Source organism: Sus scrofa, chromosome 3 (assembly GCF_000003025.6).
Source record: "Sus scrofa isolate TJ Tabasco breed Duroc chromosome 3, Sscrofa11.1, whole genome shotgun sequence".
Taxonomy (NCBI): domain Eukaryota; kingdom Metazoa; phylum Chordata; class Mammalia; order Artiodactyla; family Suidae; genus Sus; species Sus scrofa.
Window position 1 is genome coordinate 71795062 of NC_010445.4, and position 19199 is coordinate 71814260.

At 47.5% G+C, this 19199-nt stretch overlaps 1 protein-coding gene across 2 annotated transcripts in view; it reads left to right on the forward strand.

Moving 5' to 3' along the window:
• ADD2 (adducin 2) overlaps positions 1-19199 on the forward strand; it is a 115880-nt gene that overhangs the window by 65180 nt on the left and 31501 nt on the right. For both annotated transcript variants that reach the window (XM_021087396.1, XM_021087397.1), the window contains exons 3-8: positions 1192-1411; positions 2994-3132; positions 10572-10723; positions 11126-11206; positions 15077-15226; positions 17383-17526. In XM_021087396.1, the coding sequence (XP_020943055.1) occupies positions 1229-1411; positions 2994-3132; positions 10572-10723; positions 11126-11206; positions 15077-15226; positions 17383-17526 (849 nt within the window). In that variant the 5' untranslated portion in view covers positions 1192-1228. The remainder of the gene's footprint in view (positions 1-1191; positions 1412-2993; positions 3133-10571; positions 10724-11125; positions 11207-15076; positions 15227-17382; positions 17527-19199) is intronic.

The following is a 19199-nucleotide window of genomic DNA, read 5'->3' on the forward strand; positions in this document are numbered from 1 at the left end:
ATTAGAATCACTCAGAGCTTTTAAAAATCCTGATGTCCAGGCCATGCCTCAGACTAATAATATTAAAATCACTGATATCAGTAATTTTTCAAAGTTCTCCATGTGGTTCCAATGTGCACTCAAGGCTGAGATCCCTGCTCTAGGCCAAGGGTTCAGGTCTGTCCCTGGAGGGATCCTGTCCATGTGTCTTCCTTTGAATTTGCAATTTGCCTTTTGCAAAGGAGAAGAATGCAAAATAATAATAATAACAGCAACAACAATAATATCAATCAGTGGATCACCCAAGTGTTCCGGGCTAGTGGGACAGACTTCCACTTCCCTGGCCTAGTGCATCAGCCCAGCCCACCCACTCCAAGCAGCTGTAAGGTGGAGGGTAAAGTGCTGACAGAAAATGGAAGAAGAGGTCACAGACGGCTCACGGCCAGCAAGAATATGCTTTCCCCGTGGTCAGCAGGAAAAGGTAGCTGTGACCAGCCCAGCTCTCCAAAGGCTCACTCCAGGATCTAGATATATGGGCCTCTGGGCAGCCCGGTAACTTCGTGCCCTTCGGACAGCGTTTATTCTGTTAATGTTTCTCAATATTTATTTAGTAGGGCTTAAGAGAGACTAATTTTCCATTCGTAAAAATGGTACACCTTTTTTAAACTTGGAGTAAGACATTTACTAATTCTGCATTGAGACACTCTTTACATAAAGATTCATGATTCAGAGGCCAGGGCAAAGACAAAGTTGTAAAGAAGAGCCCTGCGGGAAGCATTTACCGCCTCTTAGACGGTCCCCGTTCTCTTTTTATGAATTTCCCACATAATGTTTTTAGGAGGCGTCTTAGAGGGTTTACATTTTACATCAAGTCCGATTTCCCAGTGAACAAGTTTACACTGTGTAGATAAGCATTACAGAACTGCCGCCAAAGTCTGCACGTCGCCCTCACCCTGGGAGACCAGACCGCTTGAACCAGAGTGGGGGCTGAAGCCGGGGGCCTGGAGCTGGTGACAAATTTCCACTTAGTCGGACGGTGCATCAGCGCCCCCTATAGGCCGGTAGCCGCGGAGCCCTGTCCTCCAACCCGCGCGGTCCCACTCACACCCTCCCGGGCATAGCCGCATCCCACCGCGAATGCCGCGGAATCCAAGCCCTCTGCTTTAGGAGTCGTGTACCCCGACTGGGAACAGCCTCCTCCCTTCTCTGCAGGGTTCCAGGAGTGGACCATAAACTCACCAGGAGGACTATGAGTGAAGAGACGGTCCCCGAGGCCGCCTCCCCGCCGCCCGCGCAGGGGCGGCAGTACTTCGACCGCTTCTCTGAGGAAGACCCTGAGTACCTGCGCCTTCGCAACCGTGCGGCGGACCTGCGGCAGGACTTCAACCTGATGGAGCAGAAGAAGCGCGTCACCATGATCCTGCAGAGCCCGGTGAGTGGGGTCTGCCCCAGGCGGGCAGGGGGAGGAGGGAGGGGGTGGGGGGACGCTGCACTTGAAAGATAAATAACTGCTCTTCCGCTCGTTCAGGATCTGAGCAATTTTAAACTCACTGAGCAAGACGCCCTGGTAACGTGGGTGTTTGGGTCTCTCTCCAGGCATGGGCAGCTGGCACATCCTCATTTAGGGTTTGGCTGGGTGGTTGGGGGAGCTGGGTCTGAAGGACAGGAGCCCCACCTCGGTTACTTGTGCCCCTTCTGAGTCTCAGTTTCCAACCTTCTTTTCTCTCCTCACTACAAGCTGTAACAATGACGTAACAGATTTAGGTAAACCAAGGGTGGGGGTGTAGGGGGAGGGTCACGTAGGAGATTTGGGGCTCCCTTTTCTGAACACCAGAAACTCTGTCCTGGCAAGTAAGGCTTTGATACCGGGGCAGGGGTGAAGTGGGTCTGAGCTCCAGAAGGTGGCGGAGTGGAGGGCCCAGGGGACAGGTCCTGATCACCGAGCCATGGTGCCCCTCTTGAGGTCAGTTGGTGCCTGCCTGGCGTGGACACAGAGCTCTTCCTTGAGGCGGGTGATGGCTGAGAAGGAGGGAGGGTGAGCCTCCTGGACCAGTGAAGCAGGCGGGTGATGCAGTCCTTGGAGGGGAGGAAGAGCAGTGGAAAGAGGCAAGCGGGGAGCCTCCCGCCGGTAGAGCTGGGGGCTCCTCAGGAAACAGGGCCTGCTCCTAAGTGCTGAGAAGCTCAAGGATGGAGCTGGCAAATCCAGGTACCTGCCAGGATGGGCTCTGCCTCAGCCCCTCCCGGGTTTTTGGAGACCCAGGGTGAGCAGGGCACTGTGTGTGACCCTGGTTGAAAGGGCACATAGAGGAGCAGTAAGGGGGATGGGCCGGAGGTCTTGGTGACAGGTGACACTGGGGAGTCTGGAGGAATATGGGATGGCAGGTGTGGGAGGAGAAGTGGCAGAGTTAGCACCAACCCAAGTTTTGGGGCCCGAAGGATGGGACTTCTCAGGCAGGCAATGGGGACAGGAGGTGGTCATGCTTCTTCTGTCCTTTTGTAGATTCCCCAACCCCTAAGTGGTTCTCTGTTTCCTCCTGAGGGTTCCACGCTGCCACCTGGTGGGCAGACATGCCCTATTTTTGTCTCAATGGTCTGAAAAGCCACGCTTAGAGTAGCAGGACTTCAGAAGTGGAAGTGACCTCTGAAGTCATCGAATCCTTCTGTATATGAGGAAACTGAGGCCCAGAAGAGCATAGGCCTGACTGATGGACAGGAAAGATGGCACACTTTTTCATTCAGTTCTGCTTTTTAAAATGTCTTTTCATCACTAAAGCGAAGTCTGATGGGGAGAGGGGGTCTAGGTTATCACTAAGGCAAAGGAAGGACCTGGAATCTGGAATATTGCCCACAGGGCAAAGGGCACAGGATTGTCCAGTGCCCTCTAGGGCCCAGATATCCCACTTGTGGCCCTGGCCTAGCTGACCCAGGGACTAGGGGTGGGCACTTGGAAGAGGGGCCCTTGGTCTCGCACACGAGATGCCCTGGGAGGACCAGCGCCTCGGGGCCTGCTTCAGTCTTTCAGGGAGGAGCTGGAAGGCCTCATCCAGGAGCAGATGAAGAAGGGGAACAACTCCTCCAACATCTGGGCCCTGCGGCAGATCGCGGACTTCATGGCCAGCACCTCCCACGCAGTCTTCCCAACATCTTCCATGAGTACGTGGGGAGCTGGGGAGCTGCCAGGAGCAGAGGTGGAGGAAGCAGGGTGGGGAAGGTGCAGCAGGAAGCAGCTCGGTTGCCAGGCTACGCAGTGAGCGGTGCAGCTGCATTAGCAAACCTGGGGGAGCTGAGCAGCAGCCAGAGGGTACCTGGTGCTCCTTTTGCTGTGATTTCAAGAGAATTATCCCTGATGCCCAGACATAGGAAAGGGGGGTGGGGAGGGCAGGGATGGAGACTTAAGGGAGAACCTGCCTCTGGCTCGGCTGGGGCGAGGGGGAGGATGATACTGTGGCTGTGATGACACTGGGCAAGGCAGCCTATGTATGATCCCACCAGCCCCACCCCTTATAAGTGGATTAGCATGAAGGGAAGAGCTTTGCAACTCAAGGTCCCTTACATGGCTTCTGCCCGAGGCCCAGGAGTGGACAGTGGAGACGGAGGATTCTGCTCCCTGTTACTCTAGCTATGAGTACAGAACCTAAGAAAAATCCTGTGTCCTCACAGCATCCAGCCCTCAGACTGCTCTTTCCTCAATCCCCTGGAGTCAATCCCTTGGAGATGGGGTGAGGAGGATGGGAGGAGGCCATTGGAGCTGGTGTCTCCACCCGCCTCTGGACAGGCCAACCTGACTCCATAGACAAGAGCCAAGAGCAGCCAGGGCTAGGCGTGAACCCATTTTCCTGGGCTCCAAAGCTCTGCCCACAACCTTTAAGACACAAACATCAACAAGATGATTAGAGTTGAAAATAAGGAAAATAATTGAGAAAGGGAAATAAAAATCACTACTGTGAATCAAGAAATTACTGTTACAAGTATTTTTCAAGAGTTGAAAATAAGGAAAATAATTGAGAAAGGGAAATAAAAATCACTACTGTGAATCAAGAAATACTGTTACAAGTATTACTGTTAAAGGATATGCCAATTTACCTATTTGCATATCCTTTTCATCCTTCATCTTTTAATACATGCAGACTATGCCAAAAAAATTGGAATCACATTATACACACAAATTTAATAGCCTTAGCATGTCTTGACTGATTTTTCATGGAATAAAATATGGTTCTGTAACATAATTTTTGGTGGATTACGCTGTCCTACCCATATACCATGGTTTATTTAATCAATTTCCCATTTTTGGACTTTTAGGTTGTTTCCAGCTTTCTGCTATTTTGAACGACAATGCACTAAACATCCTTGTCAATAAATCCGTGATTATATCCACGACTACTTTTTAAGATAAATTGCTAGAGGTAGAATTGCTAGATTGAATTATATGCATGTTTTAAAGGCTATAATGCATAATGCCACATTACCCTGGAGAAAGCCAGAGCAAATTTATATTCCTACCAGAAATGCAAGAGTGCCCATTTCCTCTACCCTGATGTGCTACCATTTGTTTCATCCTTATAATTTGGTAGGTGATAAGTTGTCCATTGTAGTTTAATATGCATTTGATCACTGATGCGATTGAATATATTTTCATATACATATTGGGCATGATTTTCTTTTTGTAGTAAATTGTTTGTCACAATTTACTTTTGCAAATTTGCCAATTTACCTATTTGCATATCCTTTTCTTACAGAGTTAAAAATCTTTATAAAGTAAGGCTGCTTCCCTACTACATGTCAAATATATTGCAGATTTTTTCTAGTGTCTCCTTGCCTTTTAATTTTGTCCATGATATTTTTGTGTGGTAGAATTCTCTAATTTCCATGTAGTTAGATCCGTTATTATTTTCCTTTGTGCTTTCTGCTTTTAATTCCATGTTTAGAAACACCTTTCCCATATTTTATCATCCAATAGAATACCCTTAATTATTCACTCTCCAGTTTTTCTCAACCATTGTACAAGCTGATTCTTTAAAATAACTTTAGAAGTATTTCGTCAAGCCTCTCCATCTACCTTAAAAAATTCAGTTTGGCATTTTTATTGGGATTATATTAAATGAATAGATTAATTTGGTGGTGAATTTATAAATGTACAATTTTATATTAGAATATAAGCTCCCGGAGTTCCTGTCGTGGCTCAGTGGTTAGCGAATCTGACTAGGAACCATGAGGTTGCGGGTTCGATCCCTAGCCTCGCTCAGTGGGTTAAGGATCTGGCGTTGCCGTGAGCTATGGTGTAGGTTGCAGACACAGCTCTGATCCTGCATTGCTGTGGCTTGGGTATAGGCTGGTGGCTGCAGCTCCCATTAGACCCCTAGCCTGGGAACCTCCATATGCCGCGGGAGCAGCCCAAGAAATGGCAAAAAGACAAAAAAAAAAAAAAAAAAAAAAAAAAAAAAGAATATAAGCTCCATGGGGGAAAGGACCTTTGTATGTTTTGTTCACTGTTCAAGTGTCCTGGACTTAGAAAAGTAGCTGGCCCATAACAGGTGCTTAAAAAATAGTTGCATGAATGAATTTTAAATCTTTTCAGAAGTGATGTGTATCTTCTATTTATTTGTCTTCTTTAATATCCATCAGGAAAGTTAGTGGTTGTTTTCATGTAGTCCCTACGAATGTCTTATTAAGTTTATCTCAGAAATTTTATGTTACTTTGTCATTTTAAGTGACTCTCCAACTTTTTTTTCTGGTTATTGCTGTCATCTAGGGAAATCATTGGCTGTATATATGCATATTTAATAATATATTTAACATACCAATATATATTTATAAATATATAGAACAAATATATTTAATAAATATGCATATATATATTTAAACTTACCCCTTATTGAATTTATAAATTCTAATATCTTCTCAATTAATTCTTTTGGATTTTGTATATAGAAAATAATCTGCAAATAGTGGTCATTTTTCATCTTTCATTTCAATATTTACCCTTTGGTTTATTTTTCCAGTTGTTTTATTTTAATGGTTTTTATTTTTTCCATTATAGTTGGTTTACAGTGTTCTGTCAATTTTCTACTGTACAGCAAATTGGCCCAGTCACACACACACACACACACACACACATTCTTGTTCTCATGTTATTTTCCGTCATGTTCCATCTCTAGTGACTAGGTATAGTTCCATGCGCTGTACAGCAGGACTTTGTTGCTTATCCACACCAAATGCAACAGTTTGCATCTGTTAACCCCAGACTCCCAGTCCATCCCATTTCCTCTATTTTTCCAGCGTTTTCATCCCATCCATTAGAACTCTCAGAACAATGTTTAATAACAGATTAGAGAGTAATCATCCTTGTCTGTTTCTCACTTTAATGAAAATTCTTTTACCACAAGAGTTTGAGATAGTTATTCTTTATCATGTTGAGGAAATACCTTTTTATTCTAGTGTAATACAGGTTTTTCTCAGAAATGGATATTGGATTTTATAAAATGCATTTTGGGCATGTATTGATTTTTCCTTTCCTTGGACTATTGATGTGATGAATTATATTAATAGATTTCTGAATATTGAACTCTTTTATTCATTCCCACATCCTCACAGAGACAACGTCCAGTCCTTACCCCACTGAGCCTCATTGGGACCTCCTCCCTGGAATATTTTTGATAACATTTTTTTCCTCATTTTCATTGAAAGCTCTTTAAAATTTTATTTTGCTGCTTCTTAAGTAAATTTTGGTCATATACTTTTATATAAAGATAATCCATTTCATGGGCTTTAAGAATTACTAGCATGATTTACAATATTATTTTTATCATTTAACTTTTTGCTGTGGATAAGATGACACCCCGTTCACTGTGTCATTCCTGTTTCCTCTTTATTGCCCAATCCAGATGTTGGTTTATTCATATTTCGTCTCACATAAGCCAATTCTTGGATTTACATATAGGTTCTACTAATTTTCTTGTTTCCTGATTTATTGATTTTGTTTTTATATTTATTAATTTTTTTTCCATACCTTTCTTTGGTTTATTTTGTTCTTTATATTTTTTCTATAATCGAATAAAATTTTTTCTAGGGCCACACCCGCAGCATATGGAGGTTCCCAGACTAGGGGTCGAATCCGAGCTGCAGTCACTGGCCTACACTACAGCCAAAGCAACAGCAGATCCAAGCCATGTCTGTGAGCTACACCACAACTCACAGCGACACCAGATCCTTAACCCACCAAGTAAGGCCAGGGATTGAACCTGCAACGTCATGGTTGCTAGTCAGATTTGTTTCCGCTGCGCCACAATGGGAACTCCTATGTTTTTCATTTTTTTAAACGATTTTTTTTTTTCCATTTTAGCTGGTTTACAGTGTTCTGTCAATTTTCTACTGTACAGCAAAGTGACCCAGTCACACATACACATGTACATTCCTTTTTCATTAATATCTTATTTAAATGATATGTGGTTGCAGACTCTATCTCTAGGGAATAATATTTAATCTCTATCTTCATTTACTGTTTTTGACTTTATAAAAAATGAAAATTGTGTTTTTAACTCCCAAGCTATTTGATTTTTGTTCATTTCTCTCTGTATTTCTGATAATGTCTGCTTTGTGAGGAAATACGTTTCACAGCATAAGGGTTTTAATAGCTGTAGCTTCCTTATGGATTATGCCTTTAACCCATATAAAATGACCTACAAAATGGCCCTTTTTGTCCGAAAGAATATTGTTTTCCCTGACTTCTACTTAGATAAATCGTGGCCTCTGTTTTTTTTTTTTTTTTTTTTTTTGCCTGACGTACATTTTTTTTTTTTTTTGGTCTTTTTGTCTTTTTAGGGCTGCATCCGTGGCATATAGAGGTTCCCAGGCTAGGCATTCAATTGGAGCTGTAGCCACCAGCCTACACCACAGCCACAGCAATGCCGGATCCTTAACCCACTGAGTGAGGCCAGGGACTGAATCCGCAAACTCATGGTTCCTAGTCGGATTTGTTTCCGCTGCGTCACCACGGGAACTTCTGCCTGACATACTCTTGATTGTCCCTTTACTTTTACCTGTTTTGTGTCACCTTATTTTAGTGTTTGTTTGCTCTTTGTAAATCTCCTATAATATTGTCCAGCATCTACTGCTGTAGCAGAGAAATCTGAACCAATGTGTGATTGGTTCCCATGTAAATAACCAAATTTTTTTCCAGCGGCTTATGCATTTTCCCCCTTAACTTTATATATCAGAAAAGTGTCAGGAAGCATATAGTGATAGATTTTTTTTTTTTCTTCTGATGGGCTTTTCTCCTGGAATGCAGCAGTTCCTTTCAGTTTACATGGTATATACACATGCTCTTTTCTTTCAGTTCAGGAAGTTTTCCTTCCGTTATGTCAATACTGATAGTTTCTATGCCAGGCTCGCTGGTCTTTGTCTCCCATTATCTATCATATTCTTTCTCATTATGTTCATGTCTCTGACCTTATACTCTTCCTTTTAAGAGAAAAATAGGGCTGACCAGCATTCCTATGGCCTCACTGATCAGCATCTGCCAGAAAGACAGCTGGACGCCCAAAAATGTGATGATTGATGTGCGCCAGGGTATCTGAGTCAGGAAATGTGGAGAGGGAAAATGCCAAGTGTCATGAGTTTAAGCCCAAAGAGCTTGTTCTTTGCCTAGTTCCATTTGCCTTGGAATTTTGTTTGATTGGTTTTGGTTTTTTTTTTTTTCTTTCTTCTATATATATGTCCTTCAGTCTTAGCTTTCAGGGAGTTTGGTGGATTTTCTTTTCTTTTTTTTTTTTTCCTGTTCCCTTAGGTACTTTGAAATAATGGCCCAGTTAGATATTTACTTTGGTGAGATTGGTCAGGATAAACATTCTTTCTGTGAAGACCCTGAACTCCAGTCTCTTCTGGGTCTGTGGGTGAGATCATCCTCAGGGGAAGCTCCACAAGGTTGGGGAGGTGACTCTTTGATACAAGACACAGAGGACACAACAGAGTGAGTGTTTTTAGACCCACCTGGCCTCCTGCCCATCTCTGGGATGTCAATGTTATGGCTAAGAGAAGGATTCAAAGAACTCTGGGTCTGAAGACCCTCCCCACAACAGTCTCCACCCCACCCCACTCCACCCCTTTGCTTTGGGGACTTATTCATATGTCACCCTTCTCACTGCCAGGGGGGAAGGGAAGAGGTAAATACTTGTCTGGGGAACTGGAGAGGAGGCAGGGATCCCAGACTGTTCCATTTGAATTAGAAACCCTTGACTTTGGGATTTTGTGGTTGCTCTTCTTGACAGTTGAGGTGGGCCTTTGGACCACTTCTGTCCCTGTCAACTTTGTGTGCTGGACACATGCCCTGGAGGTGTACCACCATTGGTGGGCACAGGTCCTTGGGGCCCATCTTCCTGACATGGGGTGTTGGCGGCTTGCTCTGCTGGCTTAATGCCCCTGTCCACCCTCATATTTGCAGACTATCTTGTCATTTCGACTAATGACAAACCTAACACAGGACACACACCACATGGTGTGGCAGTGAGGTTTCTAGAGATGGTGCAAGCTTCTGAAGAGCATTTTAATCCATTAAAGCTTTAGTGGGATGCTGAGAGAGGGCAGCTTCAGGAGGCCAGACATTATTTCAAGCCAGAACCCTTTTCTATTGATTCTTTTATTATTTCCCAGACACTGACTAACAGATGCCCTTCTCTGCCTTCCTGAGGCATGCAGGCGGTGGTGATTGTGGTTAATGAGACAGACTGGGTGTCAACATCTAGAGCCTTTGGGTGCCCTGAGCACAAGACTATCAATTCTCTAGGTGCATTACCATATTACTTTCACATCCCCCCAAAATTCCCAGAAAGACCCATGGTGACCAAAAGACTGCATATCCAGAGGGGAACAGATGTGGCCCACTCAAGGCCTCCAGCCCTTCAGTCAACCACAGCCACCCTGACTTCTGGAAGTTTATGACTTGTCAGAAAAAGTTGAGGAATTTACTTCCTGGCTGACTTGGCTTTCTGTCTGCCCTGTTTACAAATCCAAGAAAAAGTTATATTACATGGTATAGTTCAAACAATATGATAATAGTGGGTCTAGTGATTAGTTACTTCATTAAAAGCTAACTGATAAAATGTCCCCTTATATCCACTCAGAAATTCATTTGTGCTTTTATTCAATGTCTATCTCTAGGATTTATGGTAAGCTTGGCATTCTGAGGACCTTTCACTCTGTGGCCTTGATTCTGACCATGACTTTTGACCAAAAGCAATGCCAATCTTTTTTTTTTTTTTTTTTTTTTTTTGGCAGGGCCTGTAGCATATAAAACTTCCCAGGCTAGGGATGGAACCCGAGCCACAGCAGTGGCAACACCAGGTCCTTAACCACTAGGCCACCAGGGAACTCCAGCAATGCTCTTCTTACCCAAATGAGCAGAGGACTTTATTGGGCATAACTATCCATTCCATGGATTTTCTTCTCTGGGGTCAGGGTCAGAGGATGTGGAATTCCCTGCCGGCAGAAGTCTCTTGTGCAATTCTAGTGCCAGGGAGAATGTGGAGAGGACTGGGACCAGGAAGGGAAGGACAGACAGGAGCCCCTGACCTGAAAGCTGCCCTGTCTGCCTGCAGATTTCTCCATGATGACGCCCATCAATGACCTCCACACAGCTGACTCCTTGAACCTGGCCAAGGGCGAGCGGCTCATGCGGTGCAAGATCAGCAGTGTCTACCGCCTCCTGGACCTCTATGGCTGGGCCCAGCTGAGTGACACCTACGTCACAGTGAGGAGCCCATCCAGGGGTGGGGCAGGGCACTACTGGTGGCCTTTGGCCAAGATTCAGTGAGCCCTTCCAAGGTTTCGAACCCCTGTGGTTACTTGAAATAGATAACCTGTCCACTGAGCACTTCTCTGGATGAGGACCCAGGAATTCCTGGGTCCCATTTCTAGGGGTACTCTTGACCATTGGGAGATTCCCCTGGTAGCTCCGTTCCCCCAGCTCCAGATAAGGGCTGAGTCCTCTTCAGCTCTCAAGGGTCAGAAGGAGGTAAGGGTTCTGGGGGTGGTTGGGTGGGGGGGAGATTTAGGTGACGTGGATTTAGAAGAAGAGGGAGTTCAAGCAGCGAGTCATTGGAAATGACCCTTCTCCATCCTTGCTGCTGAGAATATGTGTTTTTTCCTCCAGCTGAGAGTCAGCAAGGAGCAGGACCACTTCCTAATCAGCCCGAAGGGAGTTTCTTGCAGTGAAGTCACAGCATCCAGCCTGGTAAGTACAGTCTGGCATCTCACTGCCCAAGTCTTGACAAAGAAGTTACATGGACATCAAAACAAGCTGAGTGCAACTGAGCATGTTGTGACCAAGAGACCAAATGTGAGGTGCAGGCAGCAAGCACAGTAGGAGGGAGGCAGGAGAAGAGATGGGCCCAGAGGCCTCTGAGCCTGGGATTGGACCACAAATGTTCGGAGTTGGAACGCTCTCCTAGCTGGCAGGGGATGGGGGTTGGGACACATTGTCCCAAAGCAATGCAAGACTCTTGTAGTGCTAGTGCCACGAGAGAGAGACTTTCTGTCATCCTGCTCCTTCTGCCTTGGGGTAGGAGGAAACTTCCAGAATTGCTTTCAATCAGAAAGGATTTCTGGTTGGAGCGAGGAAAGTAGTAGAAGGGATTGCTATAGAAGCAGAGGTCCAGTGCTTCTTAGATGCAGGGCTGTGGCTGCTGTGCCAGGAGCCTGGGAAAGGAGGATGCTGCCTGGGGTCTCTGCCAGGCATGAGACACGCTCAGATGTTGAGTCCAGGTACTCAGTCAAAAGAGAGGCCTGGCAAAATCTCAAAATATGTGCGCAGGGAGGGACCTGGAGGACCAGCTAGGCCACTTTTACAGGTGGGAGAGGACACTGGTGGCCAGGGGAGGTCAGTGACTTGCACAGGGTCACCCAAGGCAGTTATGGCCAAGTCAGCCTGGGACCATGGACACAGGGATGGCCCAGGCTCTGCTTTCAGGCATTTACAGTTTGGAGGGGGAGACAGTGAGGCCATCAGAGATGAAACGTGGAGTGCAGGTCCTCTGATAGACACTCGAGACAAAGGAAGCTTGGGAGCATGAAGAGGGGCGCTGAGCCCAACGGGTGCCTGAAGAGGTGGAGGGGACTGGGAGGAGCGTCTAGGTTGAACCAGTGGTCAAGGAGCAGAGTCCTCAGCAGCCCATGGGATAAGCAGGCACAGACCAAGGCGACAGCAAGGGGCTGGGCAGAAGTGACCATGTCCTCAGCAGGAGCCCACCAAGCCCAGGTGCACGTCTGGTCTCGGTGAACCTGAGGACGGGAGAGCGGCTGAGTCTGGCTCACATATTCCGTCTAGAGGTGAGGCTGGGAAGGAGAGCAGGACTAGATAGCAAATGGAGCGTTGGCTTGATTCTGTTGGACACGCAAAACCTCCGAAGCATCATGGGGCAGGTGGGTGATGTGATCAGGTTCCAGTTGTAGAAGCTGCACCCTGATAGCTGTGTGGAGGCAAACCCACCTCAGGACCACCAGTGGGGGCTGTTACAGTGAGCTGGGAAGGAAATTCTGGGCCAGTGGTCTCAGCGGGCTGGGTGAGCAATTGGGTTGGGGGTGTGGCATGGAGTGTGAGGAGCTGGTGGCAGGGTCAGGAGAGAAGTCATCTGGGATCTGGTTAGCCTAAGGTGCAGAAGCGATCTGGCTGAGAGGTACAGGTTTTGTGAGTCATAGGCTTGAGATGTTCAGGTTGTGAGTAGACTTGAGGCTGCCATGTGTGGTTGTACAGCTCATGCACTGCACTAGGGAGCGTGGCTGGAGATGGGAGTGGGGAGGACGAAATCCCAACCTGTGCTCCCTCTCGAAGTGTGTCCTGGCACTGGGCTGCTTGTCAGATTTGCACAATGGCAGCATCCGAACACCCCACGGCCCCAGAGCAGTTCTCAAGAGGAGGCATGGGATAGTGGCTGTCTTATTAGGCTCTAGAGATTCTTGAGTGACAACAGATCACACAACCAAGGCTGAGAAAAGGAACACATGAGAGCAGAGAAAGACCATGCCAGAGAGGGAAGTGAGAGTGGGCCACCCAGCCGAGGAGATGGGCGAGCTGGGCTGAAGGGAACCCAGGGTCTGCATCAGACTCTCACAGGTTTAAGTATGTGAGACGGGAGGGTTGCTGCCACCCCTGGGGGTCAGGCCACTTGGAAGTCATGTTCATCCTGTAAAAGTCACTTAAAATAGACTTTTGTTAGAGACAGTTTGTTGAACATCTTGGCATCTGCTTAAGCCAGTGCTGTCAGCGGCACCATCCTTCCTTTGGTACCATCATGTCTGGGCTCCAGCTGGGCATGCTGGGCGTGTGCAGAACTGCCCTGTGTGCTGCATTTGGGATGTCCCAGCACTGCAGTTTTGAGGGGCCAAAGCTAGTGCAATCTGGGGAACCTAAACTCTAATTAGTTAGCCCAACTTACTGACTCTAGGCATTTGACTCCTGGATGTCAGGCTAGATTTTAGGAGACTGCGTCCAGGAACAGTGTGTTGAGCCCCAGGGTGGCCTGTTTCAGGATTTGGGTTGTGTTGGCGATGTGGGGGAGAGCCTAGGAAGGAGGCACTGGGGGGTGCGCAGTCAGCTGTCAGACACTGGGCAGTCCTTGGAGCAGGAGGGAGGCACGGAGCAAGGCTCAAGCCACCAATGGTGCAATAGCAGTGAGTGTCTCCTGTTAGCTGGGAGGTAGCGGTGGTCATTTTTGCATGTGAACAAGGTTGTTTGTGTCTGTGTGTAGACGTGATTAAGGAGTGGCTTTTGTCTTCCGTGCCAGAGTCAAAAGTGGCCTTTTCTGATGATGTTCACTGAGGTTAAGCAGGGGGCACCATGGCTTAGCTGTGGCCAAGCCAGCTACAGTGTGCACACGTGCACCTACACTCATACACACACACACACAAATGCAAGCACGCATGCACACGTGCATACACATGCAAGCACGCGTGCACACCCGCACACACAGGTGTGTGAGTTTTAGCCATGACACCCACTAGCCACTTGGAGTCAAACGCGATTGTAAGACTATTGACTACTTTCTATTTGTCCTTTAAGACCTAGCTTTAAGGTGACTGGTAAACAGGTGTTCATTTTATTGTGGTCTTTACCTTTGTGTATGATTAAAATTTTTTCCAAGTAAAAAGTGGAGAAAAGAGTTCTTTTGTGGCACAGCAGGTTAAGGATCTGGTGTTGTCACTGTAGTGGCTCAGGTCACTGCTGTGGCAGGGGTTCAATCCCTGGCCCAGGAACTTCCACATGCCACAGGTGCAGCCAAAAAAAAAAAAAAAAAAAAAGTGGGAAGAAAGAAAAAGGCTTATTTGGAGTTCCCGTCGTGGCTCAGTGGTTAATGAATCCGACTAAGAACCATGTGGTTGCGGGTTCGATCCCTGCCCTTGCTCAGTGGGTTAACGATCCGGCGTTGCCGTGAGCTGTGGTGTAGGTCGCAGATGCGGCTCGGATCCAGCATTGCTGTGGCTCTGGTGCAGGCCAGCAGCTACAGCTCCAATTAGACCCCTAGCCTGGGAACCTCCATATGCCACGAGAGTGGCCCAAGAAATGGCAAAAAGACAAAAAAAAAAAAAAAAAAAAAAAAAAAGGAAAGAAAAGAAAAGAAAAAGGCTTATTTTAGGTGTACTCTGGGATGGCTTTTCTGTCCCTCCTGTTCTCCAGGGATTAAACTCCCCCTGTCTGCTTCTAGAGATTTCTGTGAATGACCCTTTTTGCACTGCCTCACCAAGGGTTGTATCCCTGGGAACGCATTAGAAATGCAGACTCTCAGGCCGCTTTCTTGGCCTTTTACTGAATCTGAATCTGCATTTTGACAGGATCACCAGCTGATTCTTAGGCTCAGTCAAGTTTGAGAAGCTCTGTGCTGGTATTTGTCCCACTGAATCATAATCACTTTTACTTCCCATTAGCCCACGTGCTCACTCTGAGGGCGGAACGGGATCCCTGGCCCCCACGCCAAGCACAAACGTTGTCCATGGTGTGGTGGAGAGTGGATGCAGGCGGGAAGCGCCTGGCCCATCTGTGGGGAGGGAAGCAAGGGGCCTCTGCCTGCCGGTGGCAGTGGCTGGAAGTCTCTCTTCCCCTCCCGCCCAGATCAAGGTGAACATCCTGGGAGAGGTGGTGGAGAAGGGCAGCAGCTGCTTCCCGGTGGACACCACAGGCTTCTGTCTGCACTCTGCCATCTACGCTGCCAGACCCGACGTCCGCTGCATCATCCACCTTCACACCCCAGCCACCGCGGCGGTGAGTGTGGGCTCCTCAGCCAGCATTTCAGTCCCCAAGGCTGGCCGCAGACCTGTGGCCCCTCTCTCTGAGAGTCTCCCGGAGGAATGACATAAGCCCCCAAGCTAAGAGCCATCTCACCACTTAAAACAGTTCTGGAAAGATGCCCTGGAACTCAGGCCAAGGCGACGAAAGGGAACACCCATGGAGGCAACTTCCTCCGCTCCATTGTTCTAACCTTGGACGTCTCGGCTGGGGAGAGAGGGGAAGATGGGTGATGTCTGCTCCCCCGGACCCCACATACTTCATATGCAGACCAGCACCACTTCTACGCATGCTGGCATCCCCATGTCCCTGCTTAGATCAGGCTAGCACCTGCCCCCATGGCCCAGGCTCTGCGAGGGCAGGTATTGATAGAAGATCAGATGGTGGGAACTGGCACTGTGCCCACTTTTCACAGGGCAGGCTGAGCGCTGGGATGGGAGCAAGGAGAACTGGGAGAGAGCAGAATGAAGCCCTCAAGGAGCAGGCTGTCCCCAGGGTCCCCGGGCATTTCTCCATGTCTACCTAGGACACTGCAATGCACTTGGAAAGACAGAGATGTGCAGTTCTGGGGGTTCCCTCAGCCCTCACCCCGGGCCACACAACCACGGGGGACAGCAGACCTGTCGCTGGCCTGTGCCTTTCTCCACAAAAAACACCAGTTACAAGCACTCAGACCTTCCAGAATTTGGACTAAGCCTGGGTGATGTACATGCCAGGGCTTACATGTGGGGCAAGATGAGTGGAGGAGGGCAAGAGGCTCTCCTAACGTCTCCACGCTCCTTGCTTTTAGTAAAAGGCGGGGATTGCGGCATGGAGGTTGCAGCCTAGGTTTTAACCCTGTTCCCTGGCACTTGCATGGCCCCTTTGTGAGTCAGATGGGGCTTCTCAATGGGCCTCCCTGTCAGCGAGGTGTTGTCGTGGCTGCTTCTGCACTGACCCCCAGGTGGAGGGTCTTGATCAAGTCACCCCAGGGACCCTGCTTCACCCCCGCCTGGTGCCAAGTCCACCAGCCCAGCCTCTTCCCAGGTCCTAGGATAAGAGCCAAGCTGGAGTGGGAAGCAGTGCACCATCCCTTGAGTTTATTCTTTGCAGCAATTTAAAAAAATGGTTTTTATGATAGTTGATTTACAATGTTTTGCCAATGCCTGTTGTACAGCAAAGTGACCCAGTCATACACACATATATACACATTCTTTCTCTCACCTTATCCTCCATCACGCCGCGTCACAAGTGACTGGATATAGTTTGCTGTGCTGTACAGCAGGACCTCATTGCTTATCCACTCCAAGTTCAGTGGTTTACATCTCCTAACCCCAAACTCCCAGTCCGTCCCATCCTCTCCCCTTCCCCCTTGGCAACCACAAGTCCACGTCCATGTTCATGAGTTTGTTTCTTTTCTGTAGATAGGTTCATTTGTTATCCTTTGTAGCAGTTTTATTATTTATTTATTTTCCTTTTTTTAAGTTTTATTGAAGTATAATTGATTTACAAGGTTGTGATAATTTCTGCTGTACAACAGAGGGATTCAGTTATATGTATATGCCCATCCATTCTCTTTCAGATTCTTTTCCCATATAGTTTATCACAGAAGATGGGGTAGAGTTCCCTGTGTTACATAGCAGGTCCCTGTTGGCCAGGCATTTCATATAGCTCAGTGTGCATGTGCCAGTCCCAAACCCCCAGTGCATCCCTCCCCACCCCCCACCTGTCCCCTTTGATAACCAGAAGTTTTTCAAAGTCTATGAGTCTGTTTCTGTTCTGCAAATAAGTTCATTCATATCCTTTTTTTTTTTTAGATTCCACATATAAGTGATATCATATGACCTAGAGATTGTCATAGTAAGTGAAGTTAGACAGTGAAAGACAAACATCTTTGCAGCAGTTTTAGAAGTGATACATTGATAGGGCTGCTGGGAAAACTGTGACACGAAGACATTAGAGGAGGCAGGGAGAAAGCCAGAGCCGAGCCAGGGGAAGGGTGTGCCTTTCACCTCTGCTCCCTCCCTCCCCCCGCCCATCCCCAGATGCACCTGGACTGTGCCCTCCCAGGAAAGGGCAAATGTGACAGAGGGACGGTCGGTGGGGTGGCAGGAGAGATTTGCAGGGCTAACTATTCCATCGCCTCACTAAAGGTGTCAGCCATGAAGTGGGGCCTCCTGCCTGTGTCCCACAACGCCCTGCTGGTGGGGGACATGGCCTACTTCGACTTCAATGGCGAGATGGAGCAGGAAGCCGATCGGATCAACCTGCAGAAGTGCCTTGGACCCACCTGCAAGGTTTGGTTCCGGGAAGATGCTCTGGGTGGGCCTGTCAAAAACTGACATCACAAAAGGGACAAATGTTCACTGGCAACAAACAACAATAACCCCAAAAAGTGAAATAAAAATCTTTCATTCTACCCTGAGATGCTGTTGCATGCCCTATGTCAGTTCACATAGATTTACAAAACTAGGATTATAAAATACATTCTCCTCTTCCCCTTTAGCAATGTTTGTATGTTAGAAAATACTTTCTGCAGCACTATTTTAAATTATACCTCATTGTACGAGTGGCTGTGCCACCATTTACCTGGACAGTCCTCTAGAGTTGGACATTGAAAAGCTCCCACCCACACATTTTCTCTTGAGAAAAAAAACTCTGTGATGAAAATTCCTTCAGCTGAGTCTTTGTGTTTTCCTTAGGATAAATTCCTAAGTATGCACATTTTATTTTTATTTTTTGTCTTTTTAGGGCCGTGCCCACAGCATATGGAAGTTCCCAGGCTAGGGGTCAAATCCAGCTACAGCTGCCAGCCTACGCCACAGCCACAGCAACGCAGGATCCAAGCCATGTCTGCGGCCTACGCCACAGCCACAGCAACGCAGGATCCAAGCCATGTCTGCAGCCTACACCACAGCCACAGCAACGCAGGATCCAAGCCATGTCTGTGAGCTACACCACAGCTCAGGGCAATGCTGGATCCTTAACCCACTGAGTGAGGCCAGGAATCGAACCTGCATCCTCATGGATACTAGTCAGAGTTGTTTCCGCTGAGCCACAACAGGAACTCCAGGATGCATATTTTAAAACTTTTAATTCATGTTATCAAATTCCACCCCCCCATGACCAGTATATGAAAATGCTGTTTCCATGCAGTCTCTCCAAACTTGAATGTTAATCTTTTTTTTTTTTTTTTTTGGCTAACTTGGTAAACGAAATCTCATTATTACGGTTTGATTTAAGCTGAAGACCTATTTTGTAACAGCACATAATTAGGGCCGGTCAGTTTAGTGTGGGAAGTTTCAGAGCCAAGCCTGGGTTGATGGACATCTGCCCCCTTCCTTGAAAGGCACCCCTCCTCAGTCACCTCCCATCTGAGAGGCCCTGTCTTCTCACCTCTGAGGCAGAGCAGAAATCCCTGCCACCGCCTCCAGCCATTCTCTAAAGCCTCCTTAGCTGTGCCGGGAGGGGACACCTGTGAAATGCTACAAACATTTACAAGATGGGGTGTTGGTTACCTGCAACATCTTTTGTGGGCCAGAGTCATGGTCTTTTTCCATTTCTCTGGATCCTGAGAGGAAACAACTCCAGCTGTTTTCAGCAGGAGAGGATGCGATGCTTAGGCCACCGGACCTCAGCCCAGGCGCTATGAGGACAGATATGATATGTGGGTCTGTGTCCCAGCTCCCAGGTGGGTATCACCCAGGTGTGTCGTTCAGAGTCCTTGAGGATAAAACCAACCAAGAAGAGGTTCTGATAGGGAGGGTGCCCCTGGACCTCAGGATAAACGCATTGCTGTTTGTCCCCCCTTTTCGATCTGCCTGCCCCTGCTGAGTCAGAACCACCACACCAGCAGGGAGCCTGGGTTCTGGTTCCAACTCTGCCCCTAGTCAGTTGGGAGACTGTCCGTTTCTTTAAGCTATTTCCTTATTAGGAAAACTAGGGAGTGATTCAAAGGTCACTCTGACCT